Here is a 17,381-nt window from a genome sequence, read left to right as displayed (position 1 = left end):
AGAGTAATCAAGACTGGGATATACTTGAGATTTGTGCAGTTGGAGGAGCATTTTCTTATCTTTTTATTCAAAGGTGTGCTTTATAATTCCTAGATCTCGATTTGTTTTTTTCACTGCTGCCCCCACTTGATGTGTGCTGCCTTCTGTAAATGATCTATCACACCGCAGAGTGAGAAACTAGGCAGGTCTCCTTACACCCGTTGCCTCTGTTCACCTAGCAGTGAGTAGGAACCTGGTTGTAAGACGGCTGTTGTAGGTCGCAACCTGGGGAATGGTGTAATGCAATAACATCTGAGGAACAACTCTGAAAAATCTGGGACTTGTGTCCCAACTGGGCTTATGCTCAAGATATGGGTTAGACCACCCAAACGGCTAGTAAGCTGATAAGTGGCGAATATGATAAAAAACAAAAAATCTCCTTATTGACAGTATCCAGGAAAGTGTTAATAGAATAGTTGTGCTTGGGGTTGTTGTATACTACATGTAAGGTCTTGCATTTTGTAATGTTAAAGAGCATTTGCCAGTCTTGGGACCATTTGTGACATTGTCCCGACTTGTTACCTTCCCTAATATCTTCGTATCGTCCACAAACTTGACAATTTGGCTCGATATATTTTCACCTATGTCGTTTATGTAGATCACACACAAGGTGGGTATACATTCCTCTTCTGTTTACTAATGGATTTCCATGAAGTTTTGCATTGAGTCATCGATGCCTGCCTTCTCTCTCACTATTTCCTCCCGGGTAATTTTCTGTAGTTTGTCTCTCACGAGCCAGTAATCTCCATTGTTGAAGTCATAGTATTCCTCCTCAACTACTGTCTCTCAACTATCAAGATTGTATTCCATTTTAGTTTGTAGTTGTCGCTGGTCAGAGTTAGTTTCTCCCCGACGTGGACCTCGTCAACCATAGCCTCGTCAGTCGTTAAGACTAAATTTAGAATGTTGCCTCCCCTCATGGGGTCCAACACGTGTTGCATGAAGAAAGTGTCCTTAACATGGTAAGATTCACCCAGTCTATTGTCTCATGATTAAAGTCTCCCATGATGAGGGCCTATGCACTGGATGACTTAATGGAGATATGCTGGATGACTCTATGGAGATCTGCTGGATGACTCTATGGAGATCTGCTGGATGAATCAATGGAAATCTTCTGAATGACTCTTTGGAGATCTGCTGCATGGCTATGAAGATCTGCCGGATGACTCTATAGAGATCTGCTGGATGACTCTATGGAAATCTACTGGATGACTCTTGGAGATCTGCTGTATCACTATGGAGATCTGCTGGATGACTCTATGGAGATCTGCTGGATGACTCTATGGAGATCTACTGGATCACTCTAATGAGATCTGCTGGATGACTCTTGGAGATCTGCTGTATCACTATGGAGATCTGCTGGATGACTCTATGGAGATCTGCTGGATGACTCTATGGAAATCTGCTACTTCCTTCCCTGAAGCTGAGTCAGCCCTATCACTCATTCAGAGTACTGTACAGTGATATCTCTGTTAGCCGGAACACTTGGTGCCGAGCACTTCCTGGAATGAGAGATTTCTAGGTAACGAGACGACTTTCTCAAAGCCGGAAAAAAATCCCACATCCCGGGAATTTTCCATAATTTTCCGGATAACAGAAAAATGTTCTCGGAAGTTCCAGAAATTGCCCATTACATCATCTCTCAAACCTGGAAAAAAATCCTCGTTCCCCAGAATTTTCCAGGTATCGGGAAAATTTTCTTGGAATTTTCCGTAAAATGTGCCCCTTGGAAAATCGTCCCCAAGCCAGAATAATCTGGAAAATTCCGGCTTTGGGAACGATTTTCCAAGAGATATTACTGTACTGTCATCACATCTCAGGTTGTTTTTACCAGTCCTCTTTAGGTTTTGTATCTCTCTGGAGACCCAGTTTTTAATTTCATTTATCCATCCCAGTCTCTGCCTCTCCCTGGCCCTCCTATCCTCAACTTTGTCCATTAATATTCCTGTTAATATCTCCTCATCCCCAATTATATGACCAAAGTATCTCATCTTTCTTTTTTTGTACATTTCAAGCATTTCTCTCAAAGTTTTTGTTGATCTTAGCACAGTACCTCTTCATTTGTTTTCCTGTTTGTGTAGCTTATTCAAAGGCCTCCAACATCATTTATGGTGTCGACTGCTGAAAGTGGCCATACTTCTGACCCATATACCGGTCCTTCTCAAATAAAGTCCTTATCATATAAAGCCTCCCGTATATCTACCATCACAGCTAATGTAATTTCCCAAGTACTACACAAAATTTTCCACTTGTTTCAGTTCCCTGTAGCCTAACTTAATTTTTAGACCATATTTTTCACCCTTTTTCCACTAATCTGTTAACGAGGTTTTGTAATGTCTCTTCACTATCTGTGATAAGAGCAGTATCATCTGTATAACTACTGAATACAGAGTATGATATAACTCACCATTAACTTTTAGTCCTTCATTATCACTAATAACTTTTCTCATTAAGAATTCTGAATATACATAGTTCACACCTACTGTTAGCTTGCTTTTGTTTTGAGCTATCAATCACACCAAATTGACTCAGATGATCCCATTTCGTTTAGCTAGTCATTAGTAGTTACACTCTGGTGATCCTTGACATATAGTGTACACCATCACCTCTTGTGGCTCTGTCTTTTCTAAATGGTGGGCGATAAGCTGGTGGATAAAATACACCCTGCGACACATCATGTTAGCCCTGGGACTCGCTAATTCCTATGATTTCTGGATGTTCTGTGAATGGATATGCGTTCAAGTGCATCAGTTTTATTAACTAAACTTCTGGCATTTGTGTATTAACATTTGATATCCCCAGTTTCTAGAGGATTTATTCTAGAGCATTTATTCTCTCTGGGTTAGTAGTATTACTTAAAGCTACAGCATGCACTATGTTAACAACATTATTTACAGTCGGTTTGCCACTTGCCCCTATTAGTGGGAGAGCTGGTACACTACTTTGATGTCCCCCTCTTCCTGTACCTGCTTAAACCTGTTCCACAAGTTTTATTGTATGTCATATATGGTACATCTGTGTGACCTGGAGGCTGGCTGGAGCTGGTTTGGATTGAATGCCAACACAACTCATGTAGCACTGTTTAGTCAAAAGCGTATTAGGTTTTATAAGAAAGTCGTTCGGATATCTAGACAGTCCGTCCCCCGTAAAGATCTTCAAGAGTGAGGTGCTTCCCTGTCTGGAGTACTGTCACCCCGTCTGGTCTCCGAGATATGCTAGGGACTGTCAGTTGATTGAAAATGTCCAAAGGAGGGCCACCAGACCGGTGCCAGCACTTCGGCACCTCAACTACCCTGAGCACCTGAAATTGCCTAGCTTATGCTACAGAGGGGCAAGGGGGGACCTAATTGAGGTGTTCAAATATCTCAAAGGGCACTAATCAGTTGAGTGACCTTACCTAGAGCTGGAGGAAACTCGCTCCACAAGGGATCACAGCTCAAGGTTGAAGAAGCAGCAAGCCCAGAAAACTGTGAGGGGTAACTTTTTCGGAGTGAGGGTTGTGAACTCTTGGAACAATCTGCCAGAGTGTTGAGACGGCACCGAGTGCGAGCTCTTTCAAGACCAGACTTGACCAACACTGGAGCAGGTTGAGATACATTCAGGAGCCAGTGCATGCCCAGTACTTGCCAACAGTGCATAACAGAGACATGACCAATCGCCCAAGTGGCTATCGAGCCGATCAGTGGTGAAGAGGATAAAAGTAAGTAAAAAGTAAAGATAACGTGACCTAATCTAACTTAAAGTGATGTCACTTAGCCTAACTTAGCCTAATTTACCCTATTCTACCGTAACCTAACCTGATCTTACATAACCTAACCTCACCAAACCACACCTGACCTTACCTGATGCTCGCCCCGGTAGGCAGCCAGCAGCAGGGGCGTCCTGCCGTGATCATCGGCGGCGTTGACGTTGGCGCCACATTCCAACAGTAGTTCACAGATTTTCTGGGTCCCCTACAACACATAACACTTGTAATAGATGTGCACCACTTGTACAGTAAGTACACTTAACACTTATATTTATTCACTGCACACGTGGGCAACACATGTGTATTACACACTTGTACAGTGCATACAGTAATTTTAAAATACACAGTACATATTTCTACAGTACATACACCATACAGCTGTACAACATAGGTATACCACGCCATACATATGTGCAACACCTATACACTATACAGCTGTACACTCGGTAAAAAAGAGTATCTTTACAATTCTTGTGAGAAACAAACTGACACCACGAGTGAAGGTTTTTATAAAGGCTCATGATGCATATTGTTATTCACCCAACCATAATGCAACGAACAAATAATGAAATAACTAAATTAGGCCTACCATAATAGGTAGTAAATGTCTCACAATCACCACTACCAACCCAAACGAGACAGCAGGATAGTTCAATTCCAAATTTATCAGATCCCTCCTGAAAGATACTTTTTTGTTAACGAGTGTACAATACTAGTACAGAACATCAATGTAAGGCAATAATTCCAAACACTACTCAATAATTACTCCCCTAAGATATTAAGTTACTCTCAGATGTTATTTTAAGACAAAGTTACTCAGTGTTGAAAAGTTACTTTAAAATATTCAGGTAATTTACATCAAGTTATTCTAAGATCAAGTTACTCCTCTAAAATATCATGTCACTTAAAGATATTAAGTTCCTCCCCTAAGACATCCTCCTAAGTAAGGTTGAGCCAGAAGTCTCACCTTGTAGACAGCATGGTGCAGCAGCGTCCAACCTCGAGAGTCCCTGCTGTTAGGGTCGCCCCCCCACGCTAGACCAGACATCACTTGACTGTGTTCCTCTGTCCTTACTGCCCGTATTAGTGCCTGTGTTATAGTATCATATAGTACAGTATTGTGATATACTGGTAAAGTTGGTTTTGTTTTATAGTACAGTGCCTCCCCCCAAGTATGCGGGTAATTGGTGCCAACGGAGCGGCGTGTACTTGGGAACCGTGTACTTGGGTACTATAAACTAATGGGAAAAATAATTAGCTTCGGGACCCCTCCAGATACGCACCATGAACCCAAAACTGGTTTTTCAATGCACTTTTTTTGCACATAGCCTCTTTGAAAGTTACCCTTAGTTAAATATGTGTGCCTTAGTTATATAAGGTGTATAATAAAACAGAAATAAACCTTTAAATAAGAAGAATAAACACTTTCTTGCCATTGTTCAGCCAGTCTTTTATCTCCTTGCGTGTCAGGGTCATCGACTTCACTCTTCTGCCTGGCGTCCCAACAGCAGTGGGGTAGCCATGGTAGCTGTAGCAGCCCAAAACACCTAAAAAATACAGGAAAGTAAGTCTTGAGGAGCGGAGGAATGGGACTGGTGTCTGCGTCGTTGGTGACGTCACGGCCAGAAAGTTGGTAGTGGCCACTTAACCAATCAACAGCTAGCTCCTCTGCTCACTTCCTCTCTCCCTCCCTCACTTGGCAGTGCCTCACGGAAATTTACGCCTGCGTACTTGGGACCCCTGCGTACTGCAGCTACTTTACAGTAACCTAACGAATAGTAAACGTAACGCCGGCGGGCAATTAAGAAGGTATAAGGATAGTCTCAAGACAAACCTGAAAAGGTGCCAAAACGACCCCCTCACCTGGGAGACGATTACTCCACATCGTAACGCTTGGAGAAGCACCACATGGGAAGGTGTCACTACTTCCGAGTTAGCCCGACTTCAAACCGAGGCAGACAAGCGCCAACGTCGGAAAGACGCTGCCACCGCCCCTCCCGCAGTAGATGGAGCCCTCCACATGTGCGACGAATGTGGACGACGCTGCGGGTCCCGTATCGGCCTCTTTAGTCACCTCAAAACTCACTAACATAGGTGACATCCTTAATAACTCTTATCATTGTATCATAGCTGGATGATCGTCATACTCGATTCCGAGTGACAGCAAGGTAATAGTAGTAGTAGTAGTACTGTACTTTGGAATTTGGGTTGCATGGCTTTGATGCGTTTAGTTGGGTTTCGTGCGGTTAAAATCTGCATACTTGGGGGAGCTCTGTGGTATTAAAATATAGTGGTATAGTCATATAGAGAATTAGTGATATAGTACTGTATAGACATTCAATATTACAGTGGTACAGAATACAGTGGTAGGTGAGTGGTACAGGATACAGTAGTAGATGATTGGTACAAAATACAGTGGTAGATGGTACATTGTTACATGATAGTGTTACAATGTTACAGTGGTACAGTCAGAAGCAGTAATAGCTACCCCCATAGTAGTAGGAGCCATGGCAAGTGGAGGCCTGGCGATCGGACAAACTCTTTCCTCTCCCCCCTCGTGGCTCCGGCTACAGAGGGGGGGGGGGGGATTATTGCTTCACACTGTACAGTGGTAGATAATACTGTATAGTGCTACAGTTTTACAGAGGTACATTGTTTCCTCACCAGATCAGAGTAGAGGAGACCATCCTTGTTTTTGATGTTCTCCGTTGCTCCCTTCTCCAGTAGCTGCTCCACAGTCGACAATTGTCCCCACCTGGCAGCAATGTGCAGGGGTGTGTTGCCCTCGTCGTCACCCACGTCGACCTTTGCCCCACGTCCCGTTAGTACTGTGATTACATCTTCTGACCCCTCCCGTGCAGCATCGTGCAAGGGCGTGCAGCCGTGCTTATCCTGGTGTTGATGGTAAGTGGATATCATGGTAGTGAAAGGTGCTATTATTGTCTTTGTTTCCCTCTTAAGAAGGCAGTTCGTGGTAGTTACTGGCATTAATATGATAGTTCTTTGTTTTTTAAGCTATGTCAATATTTGTGTTGGTATTTATGAAATAAAAAATGTTTTACCTCTGTAGGGCAGGGTTTTTTTCTCAGCTGAATAAAATCGTCTGGTGTTAGCCAGAATAAGATACCTAAGTGCACCACTGTCTAAAGATAAGTTATAACCTGTAATTCTGCATATTACAGTATGTCAATATAAATGGGGCAAGATAGACAATTACCGGTACATCAGTAGTAAAACACAACCTGTCAGGTTCCACACCTGTAGGTCAGGAGACACAGGTAGAATCACTGACTCACCTGAATGTTAACAGTGGCGCCCTTGTCCAGCAGTGACTTGAGCACGAAGAGGTTCCCCCAGTAGGCAGCATGGTGGAGAGGAGTCTTGCCACCAGCGTCCCCGAGGTTTGGGTTAGCGCCACTCTCTAACAGGGCATCAGCGATCAACACGTCCCCCTGTGAGAGAACGTTATCATTAGCCCAGGAACTTTGAACGTGTGTGTGTGTGTGTGTGAGGGTGCATGTGTGTGTGTGTTTGTGCAGATCATCAATCATCATCATTATTAGCAGCCTATATCACCACTCTAATGGGTGATGGCCTCCCTCCCTCAAATGGTGCCATATAATTCTGTCTTAATTTCATCTGTTCGTCTTACCGTCTCCCATTTTGTCTCCAGGAGCCAAGTGAAGTATGTGCCCTGATGACATGAGCTCCTAAAGTGGGGTAGTCACTGGTCTGGGGACATCTTGGGCACTTTTTTTAGCTAGGAAGTGGAAGTTTGGATCATTAGTGACCAAGGGCTCTGTCAAAAATATTTTTCTTAGTTTTTAACTTACATTATACACCACCCCCTTCCCTCCCCAGGTACCCCATGAAGTGTGGGGCAGTGTACATTGAACAAAGGAGCGCATCGACACACTGAACCTGACTGTTAACATTGTTTTACAAAGTTTTACATATATTAAAACTTTGTGTTTTATATGTTTAGGTGGAACTTATACACCGTCTATTATTACAGTGAGAAAAAAATGTTTTGAAGTAGACGTTTTAACAGCATAACAGAAATACAACGAACGACAACATTATTCTCTAGTGCGAAACAGGTAAACATCTCTGTTCATCTCCAATGTTATTCTATTTGCCACCCTTCTACACTTACTGCTTCCCAGTTTTAATTTTGACATCATTAAGATTTTATATTGATATTGATATTAATATTTGGCCAGAAAAATACAGATACAGAGAGGATAATAATAATAAGATTGACATGACTGAGCCAATTGAGAGCATGAGCTCGCTTAGTGGCATCTGATAATTATACTGTATACAGTACATTTATCTCAAGGAATTGTTATATGTATAACATTTAGTATCACATGTTACATGGTGTTGGTAAATACTGTACATATGAGAATGTTATCACGATTATCACCCCATTTATTTGTTTATTTATTTTAATTATTTTGTATGTCTTTATTGCATTTATATTCTAAGTAAAGTATACACATATTTTACAGTATAGTACAGTCGAGTCTCGTTATGTGTGTGATAAACTCCCAGGGGCAGATCCAGGAGGGCTCCTGGCGGTCAGGACCCCCCCTTTCATCAACTAATTCCAATACGTTTTCTTTAATGTAGTATTGTACTCTGGCATTTTTGTATAGTAAAAAGTAACTACTACTGACCTCAGAATATCTCCTAATATCAAGTGTACATGGCTTCATAATGGCCTCAAAATGCCTATGATGTTGGTCAGACTTCAGAAAGTTCCTTAGCTGGATGCACTCTCTGTGCTCGACATGTTCCCCCACCCTTTTTGATATTCCTGGATCCGCACCCGACTCTCCTCGGAAGGTTATAAGTATGGTGACCAATAATGGTGAGAAGCATTTCAAAAGATGTGGCGAGGAGAAGCCTGAGTCTTGTCCCAAATTATCATACTGCATTGGGAGGACAGGTAGAAGCACTAATTGTGATATTATGTACAGGTAGAAGCACTAATTGTGATATTATGTATGACTAGCGAGTTTCCAAGTCATACTTACCTCCACACTTCAGAGATTAGTCCTAAAATGTCTCACATTAAAATACTGTACAATATATTCCACACTTTGAAAACACTGAAGCATTTGTGTGTGTGTGTGTGTGTTTGAATAACCAATAAAAGTATCTTTACGGAGGTCCAATAATTTTCAAAATGAACACCATGATTCCTGTTGTCTTGGTAAGGTTATCGAAATCCTCCGTCCATTGTGTCATATTGTCGAACACAAAATTGTAAAAATACTTATTTCATTGTGTGTACAGGAATTGGTAAGGTGTGTGTGTGTGTGTGTGTGTGTGTGTGTGTGTGTGTGTGTGTGTTGGGGGGGATATAAGTATTGCCAAATGAGGATCAACCCTTATATTAGAGTTGCCAGCTAATTATCAAATCTTATATCACTGTTGACAGATGTTGATCAAACCTTTTATCATTTGTCAGATAAACATCAAACCTTATATTGGTGTTGCCAGATGAGGATCAAACCTCACATTAGTGTTGCCATACAAGGCTCAGACCTTACCCTGGCAACTGACCTTGAAGGCAGAGTGGCACAACACAGGGAAGCCGTAGGAGTCGCGGGTGTTGGGGTCAGCTTGGCCTTTCAGGAGGCTCACCACTTGGCCCACGTTGGCTGCATGTACGGCTGTCACCAAGAACTCGTTCACCTGTGTTCGATAACCACATCAGGTGGGAAAATATACTTTCGTGAGTCGACCAAGATCACCTGAAGATTAACCACCTTAGCCTATCCTCACCTAACCTTACCATTCACTAGCTTAACCCAACCATCCTAAACTCACTTACCATAATCTAACCTTACTTAACCAAACCTAACTCAGACTAACCCGGGTAGCATTAGGGAAGTTACTCTTGAGGTAAAACTAGCGGGGGTGACGAATGTTCAGTTGATCTCTTGACCTTCCTTCACTTTGTACAAAACTTAAGACGGAGATCGCAGCTGTGATTGTATTGTTAATTTAATTGTAAAGCAAAATATTTATGAACACTTTGATAATAATAGTACTGTAATAATAATAATAATAATAATAATAATAATAATAATAATAATAATAATAATACTGTAATAATAATAATAGCAATAATAATAATAGCAATAATAATAATAGCAATAATAATAATAATAATAATAATAATAATAATAATAATAATAATAATAATAATAATAATAATAATAATAATGATAATAATAATAATAGTAATAAAAAAATAATAATAATAATATTCAATGACAAGGTAAGAGTGGAGGACTGACCAGGTGTGTGAAGATCTGGCCTTCCTTGTTAGGCAGGGAAGTATCACATCCTCGCTCCAGTAATAAGTTGATAATGCCGGGGTGACTGCCTTCTATAGCCGAGTGTAGCGGTGTGTTGCCTCGCTGGTCCTGAGGATAAACCAACCTATTTACTATCGGTGTACTTGTGTCAGGGTGTAGTGGGGTGTGGGGGGTGTGTGTAGTGGGATGTGTAAGGGTGTAGTGAGGTCCCAGGGTGTAGTGGTAGGTGTAGTGAGGTGTCAAAGTGTAGTGAAAGGTGTGAGGGTATCGTGAAGAGTGTGAGGGTGTAGAGGGGTGTTTATGTAATAGTCTTTTAATAATCTTCTTATACACTTACAGCCTTTAGTTGTTGAAGTGAAGTGCAGTAATAACATAACAACAACTGATTTTCTTTAAAAAGTTCAGATAAGCAGTATTATCTCCTTCCCCACCATATATTCACCTTTTGGGGGCAGACCAAGGTCCGAAAAATGCGAGTCCGAAAAATGCGAATATATGGCGGAGGGGGGGTGGGGGGGGATAATACTGCTTATCTGAACTTTTTAAAGAAAATCAGTTGTTGTTATGTTATTACTGCACTTCACTTCAACAACTAAAGGCTGTAAGTGTATAAGAAGGTTATTAAAAGATTATTACATCAACAACAAAAAATATGAATCAGACATAAGTCTGGTTGTCAACAACTGTTTTCACCGAGATGATTGTTACACACTTTAAAGTGTTATATGTAAGTAACCACAGAATTTGTCTTATGAATAAAGAGAAAACTGTATACTGTACAGTACAGTACTATAAAGATAAGAAAAAGAACACATAAGTGAAGGTGTATATTGTATGTGGAAGACGAGTTTATATCTGGGAGCAGCAGGGAGAAGGGAGGGGGAGGTAGCATTAGCTTCATTTGGTGCCAGGTTGATAAAATGTTATCCTAAAAGAATCAGGTTTCTTGAAAAAAGAATCCTACACTCAACACCACCAGTCATTTGTTTACAAAGGGTTAACAGCTGATAGGTTTACCACAACGTCTGTCTCCAACACTTAGTAAATTAGTACAGTACAGTAGAGTATTTATCATCACTTATTAACTATTAGTGTGATGTATTTATCACCACTTAATAAATACTATTGTAGTGTATTTATCTTCACTTATTAAGTTATATTGTAGTGTACAGTATTATGCATCTGCATACTCTTATACCCTGGTTTATTCATTAATCAGTTGTCCTAAGTGTACAAGTAGCCAATTTGAGTCATTATATAACACTCAAGAACACAATAAAATTAGGAGAACTGTTATTTGGACTCTATACAGAAAGAAATGGCGAAGAAAATATATAGAAAATTATGGAAAGAAAGACAAAAAAGGAAAAAAAGTCAATCAGTCGACAATAAATAAGAGTAACAAAAAATCGGGCCCGTTGTTAAGGCGATTTCTGCCGGACTCTCTGAAACCACACATAACAACCAGGGCAGCTGCTCCACTACGTATATTGTCTCTCTCTTCTCTTGCTGTTAGGTGTTCGCATATTTATAAGTATACACGCAATGCGACGAATATCAGGTTCATTATGTTTTAATTTTTGCACTTACAGAACTGTAATCAACTTCTTCACCCTTATTTAAAGTATCTTATGAGTAATGATATTAAGGTTTCAATCATATATGAGTAATTATCGATATTTTTATACCAAAGTCACCAGAGGGTAATGAAATGGGACAGCGCCCACTTATAAATGGGCAGAGCCTAAAGAAGTTTCAACTAGGTGCAGTCCTTTTCAATTCTTTCACCCCATATGCTTTGTTTTAGGTCCTATCCAATATTTTTTTTTAAAGGTGGCCTCCAGCCTCCCCCAATAGCCACACCTTCGTCGCCATTTTATTACCTTAATATTAAATATCCTAATACATAAGTAGCTATCCTAGCTGTGTTGAATTAGTTGAGCCGCAGATCTATGCGGCATTCAGTGACTGTAGCCTCAGTCAATATCTGCAACTGTTGTCGGCTTTGGGGCCGAAGCTCTCGTTCCCCTTAGGCAGAGCAAAGCAGACCGAAGGAGAGAGAAGGACAGTCGACATCTCATCCAGGCTGTAACATAATTTCTGGGCTGTTTGCTTCTGTTCGGATATCACCTCCGCGAGTCTGGCGTAGAAGCATCTTGCACTTGGTCCCATCCCACCAGAGGTTGTGAACACTAGAGGAGTGAAGCTGCCTTGATCAACGTTCTGAATTCTCTCCCCGTATGCCCTTATCTTGTCGTTCTCGTTCCTCCTGTGTGCAGCATCGAAAGCTAAGTTCCGGTGACATGCGGCCATGAGATAAAAAATCCTGATGTCGAAGAAGGCTAGCTGTCCCTGGGTCCAGAATCCTCGAGCAATGACGTCCACATGGGCTTCGTTGGATGCGTTTGAAGTCTTATGTTGGAAAATCTCACCTTCCAATGGAAGGAGGGTTGGTTCTATCCTGACATCACGGCAGATTTCCTTCAACATATTTGCTGTGAGATCCCTTACTTCGTCATGCCTCATGCATATGAAGCCCCTTTCTTGCACACCATGGCGTGATCGGCATCATAGGAAGAGCCACACACGCATTGGGAGGGCAAACCTTCCACTGTCCTTACCGTATCTGTAAATTCTTGTTTATTGAGACTGAAACCATTTGCCCTTATCGGTAACGTAGTTAACCAGTTCGAGGCGCCCACCTCCTCCTGCACTATAGCTACTTTTTTTCTTCAAATTCTCTGGTACTTGCAACAACAGTTGCTACACCTTATCACTTTGGCTGTGCTGTCGTTCTGTCGTAATGGACCTTCGAATCTTGTTTACTTCACTGGTATCCACCTCCCCTGTTGCGTTCTGAGCTATTATGTGGTCCGTGAGGGCTGCCGTGAGCTTAACTGAGTTTTGATGTTCGGTGGCAGCATTCTCCTCTGGATTGGTCAATCCCATACCTCCCAGTCTCAGTGGTAGTGCAAGGAGTGATCTTTCTGCTGGGGTTAAGTGAGGGTGTTTCACTAATTTGGGAATGAAATTGACGCTGATAGCTCCTTCCAGAGGGTGGAGGAGGGGTCCAATATCAGGGATAGTGCGCATCAGGTAGTTCCAGCGATGCTTGACTCCATGGGTGAATGCCGCAAAAGCCGCATGTGGCTTTGTGTTAGCAATCTCAGACAGAGTTTGGATTTCCCGTTACGTACTCGGTCTTGAAGTCCGTCGTGCAGATTACTGCGTCTAGGTGTCTTTGGCTTTCCTTTGTTATTTTGACCTCACTTCCGCCATTGCCCGTTCATAATGTTCTGGCTTCACAATGAGGAAGGACTTGCTGGCGTTTGGGTGGTACCCTATTTGTGGGCCTCGCGATGTTACCAGGTCCCACCACTTTTTGATGTCCTCCACTTTTCCTGCTCCTGTAAGGTCATCAGCGTACGTCACTTGTTTGACTTCAGTTGTTCCAAATTTTATTGTGTGTTGGAGCACGAATAGGCGTATTGCGTACATTGCCATTGCAACAGGGTCCCCCTGCGTTGTTCCCTCGGTTGACTGTATGATGGTATCACTTCTTAGAGCCTTGTTGTTTACTATATAGAGGTCTGATGGATTCCTATAGGAGTTTTCAACATACATTGCAAAGCTTGGACACTTGATCTTGATGTTGTGCAGTGCGGCATTGCGGTTAAGTATGCTGAATGTGTTTGAAGCGTCCACCAGGAGAACGGCCTCACAATCACGCTGCTCAAATATCATTCGCATGGCGTGAATGGCAGCTTCCCTTCCAGCCTGGTGGCCAGCACAAACTTGCAGGTTCCCTGCTGCTGCCCTGACATCATCCTTTACCACCTCCATTATGCATTTTCCGATGATCCGCCTCAGCACTTCCCCCAACCCTATAGGACTTCATCCTGGATTCTTATCCAGGGGAATGAGGCGGCAGGCCGTCAGAGCATGGAGGTGATGGCAGCACGAGGATGCCAGCTTTCTTGCAAGGATGGCAATGGCAGTGCAGAGATCACTTGCTCCGGGGCCAAACTTGTTAGTGCTAAGGATGACTCTCCAACCGTTTGCATCCAGACCTGAGGGGCCGGCTCCTCCTCGTGTCTTCAGTGCCTTTTTCCACACCATCCCTCCTGTTATTTTCTCGAACAGGACAGCATTTGGTGGGATATAGTCACCCTGGAACCTGATGCCTTCATCTTCACTTGTAGGGGGATGTTTTTCTTTCAGTTGTTTTAATGTCTCTCTGTTTATTGGCAGAACCCCACGGGGGGATTCCTCTGTGAGAGATCTTACCTCCGAAGACACCTTTCCCACACGCATTTTGTTTCCAAACTTTCTTGCAACGTCATCGGTGTTTTGCTTTCCGTCACCTGTAAATTTTAGTCTCTCCTGCAGTGTTCTTGCTTCACATAGGAGATCCTGAAGGGCCCCATTCTGCCTCATTGTCAATCTTCTCTTCATTGCTGCCGCATTTTCTTTGTGTGTGTCCTCTGACAGAATAGATGTGGTATTATTGCCATCCAATATACTACCATATATAGAATTATTTTTATTATTATATCACAGTTTTCATTACCCTACATGCCCCAACTCTTCAATATTAATCAAAATATTCTCCAAAAGCGGCCATGATCCGCGTATTTACCCACTGAAGAAACTCGCTGATTGGTTGTTAGCTATTCGGGCGCCACACACGCTAACGCCTCATCAAGGTGTTTGCTTTTCCCTCTCAAGGAGTCATGCGCAGAACTCAGCAGAAGAGTATGCGCCGACAGAATAGCTAACACATTAGCTTTTCCGTGCATCTACAATAAACGCCTATACTCAGTGTCTTAGTTCTCAGTAGGCCTATAGCAAATCTGGTTATACCACTGTACAGTATTGAGTAAAAGTTGTTCTTTTCATAAGAATTTTTTTTAATGTTCCCCATTTCTTAAATGTGCACTTATTTTTTATTTATATTTTTTTTTATTTCTAGTGACCAGAGCACCTAAGAGTCCGAAAAATATTGAATTAAGATATATTGAAGTCCGATTTATCGAGGTCTTACTTAAACTGTATATATATATATATATATATATATATATATATATATATATATATATATATATATATATATATATATATATATATATATATATATATATATATATATATATATATATATATATATATAATCAGGTGTTGTAACACTAAGTAAGGACATGACTTAATATCACCAACTGTAAATACTATATATGTAAGAAACTATAGATAGATAATTGGAAAAAAAGGGTAGAGAGAGAGAGAGAGAGAGACAGACAGAGAGAGAGAGAATTAGCTCACCTGCGCATTGACGTTGGCCCCCGAGTTCACCAGAAGGTCAGCTACTCGCAGATGGCCGTGGAAGGAGGCGGTGTGGAGAGGCGACGTTCTGTTGCTGTCCTCTATGTTGACGTTGGCGCCCCTGTTGAAGACTTGATCTCTCAACTAGTGCTACCTGGAGTTTGAACTTGTAAGGTACCTCAGGGTCGCCTAGTGCTACCTGGAGTCTCATTTTGTAAGGTACTTGAGGTCACCTAGTCCTACCTGGAGTCTCATCTTGTAAGGTACCTGAGGGTCACCTAGTGCTACCTGGAGTCTCATTTTGTAAGGTACTTGAGGGTCACCTAGTCCTACCTGGAGTCTCATCTTGTAAGGTACCTCAGGGTCACCTAGTGCTACCTGGAGTCTCATCTTGTAAGGTACCTGAGGGTCACCTAGTGCTACCTGGAGTCTCATTTTGTAAGGTACTTGAGGGTCACCTAGTCTACCTGGAGTCTCATCTTGTAAGGTACAGTTTCACCCAAAAGTTCGTTAACTCTCCCAGCCAGCTATTGCTGCACTGTTTGCTTCAGATGTATGAACTTGAGTCTGTTACTTCGAACCTTTAGATTCATTAGTATCGGTTTCATGTTCTGGTTGGTACTGAGACAGTTTCAAACATCTGAAGCAGGCAGTGCAGCAATAGCTGGCTGGGAGAGTTAACGAACTTTTGGGTGAGACTGTACCTGACCCCCACCTAGTGTAATAACTTATGTTTTGTATGGTGCACAAGACACCACTCATTTGTACCCAGAATTCCATGTTGTGTTTAAACTTAGTCAGGATGGCACCAAAACCACCTGTGGAGATGGCTGTTCCTCTACAATAAACGAGATACTGTTTTGGTGGCTGATTTCCCCACACATATTGAGGTCCGAGACACAACACCTAGTGCTACCTGGAGTCTCATCTTGTAAGGTACCAGACCCTCACCTAGTGCTACCTGGAATCTCAACTTGTAAGGTACTTGAGGGCTACCTTGTGCTACCTGGAGTCTGACTTGTAGATCAAACACTACAAGAATACATTATTAAACCCATATTGAAACTTAACTAAAATATATCCCTTGGGGTGATCCCAAAACACGAAAGCTACAAAAAACAATTAAACATGGTCCAATATAATTTTTCGTCTTTCAGTAATATGTATTTTGATCAAGTATAGACAGAACACTAGACAAACAGACTTCCTCACTGACAGATACAGAGTGGGATTTGTGTCGTTAATGTGAAGATTAATAAATGATAATGTAGAGGAATGATTTATATTTGTTTTGTGAGAGTGAGCGTGTGTTGTTGACTGGTAGAGAGAGGGGGAGTAGTCAGATAAAGGTTAACAGAGATAAAGGTAGATAAAGAAAGTTAGACAGGGAAAGGTATGTAGACAGAGGGAGTTAGAGGAAGTGAGGGTCTTGCCTTTCCAGCAGTAGTGAGACAATGTTGAGCTGGCCCCTGGCACTGGCGTGGTGTAGGATGGACCAGTGGAGGTTTCCCTTTGTGTCCGGGTTGAGGCCCCAGTCCAGCCACTGTACCAGCACCTCCGTGTCCCCACACTCCACCGCCGGCATCAGCTGCTGCCCCACCTGCAACACACGCCACCACCACACGCGTCATAGTTAGCATAATACAGTACATGTATTACAGTTAGTATATTTTGGCTGTATGTTAAAACCTAATTTGGGTCCCTATATTAGGGGTGCAGGATGATAGCCCCATATTTCATAATTTTATAAAAGAAAGTCCTGTACCAGAAATAAAACATGGAAGAGTGTATTGGATAAATATGATAAATAAATAAATAAATATGTTAGAAAAAAAAAGAATACAATACAATTAAATATATATTTTCTAAAAGGACCGCATGTACTATACCTCAGAGGAGTTAAAGTACAGTACAGCATCTCTGCAGATGAATCTCAATGA

General features: G+C 41.9%; 1 protein-coding gene across 3 annotated transcripts in view; it reads right to left on the bottom strand.

Moving 5' to 3' along the window:
* Positions 1-17,381, bottom strand: part of LOC121857104 — an 86,577-nt gene that overhangs the window by 16,301 nt on the left and 52,895 nt on the right. For all 3 annotated transcript variants that reach the window (XM_042352979.1, XM_042352980.1, XM_042352981.1), the window contains exons 5-12: positions 16,875-17,041; positions 15,442-15,562; positions 10,102-10,230; positions 9,362-9,493; positions 7,084-7,239; positions 6,452-6,679; positions 4,755-4,877; positions 3,882-3,992 (exon numbers count right to left, since the gene is read on the bottom strand). In XM_042352979.1, coding sequence (XP_042208913.1) covers positions 3,882-3,992; positions 4,755-4,877; positions 6,452-6,679; positions 7,084-7,239; positions 9,362-9,493; positions 10,102-10,230; positions 15,442-15,562; positions 16,875-17,041 — 1,167 coding nt within the window. The remainder of the gene's footprint in view (positions 1-3,881; positions 3,993-4,754; positions 4,878-6,451; positions 6,680-7,083; positions 7,240-9,361; positions 9,494-10,101; positions 10,231-15,441; positions 15,563-16,874; positions 17,042-17,381) is intronic.

This window comes from Homarus americanus, unplaced genomic scaffold (assembly GCF_018991925.1).
Source record: "Homarus americanus isolate GMGI-L3 unplaced genomic scaffold, GMGI_Hamer_2.0 scaffold20465, whole genome shotgun sequence".
Taxonomy (NCBI): domain Eukaryota; kingdom Metazoa; phylum Arthropoda; class Malacostraca; order Decapoda; family Nephropidae; genus Homarus; species Homarus americanus.
Note: the sequence above shows the minus strand (reverse complement) of the source record. Positions and strands in the feature narration are given on the sequence as shown.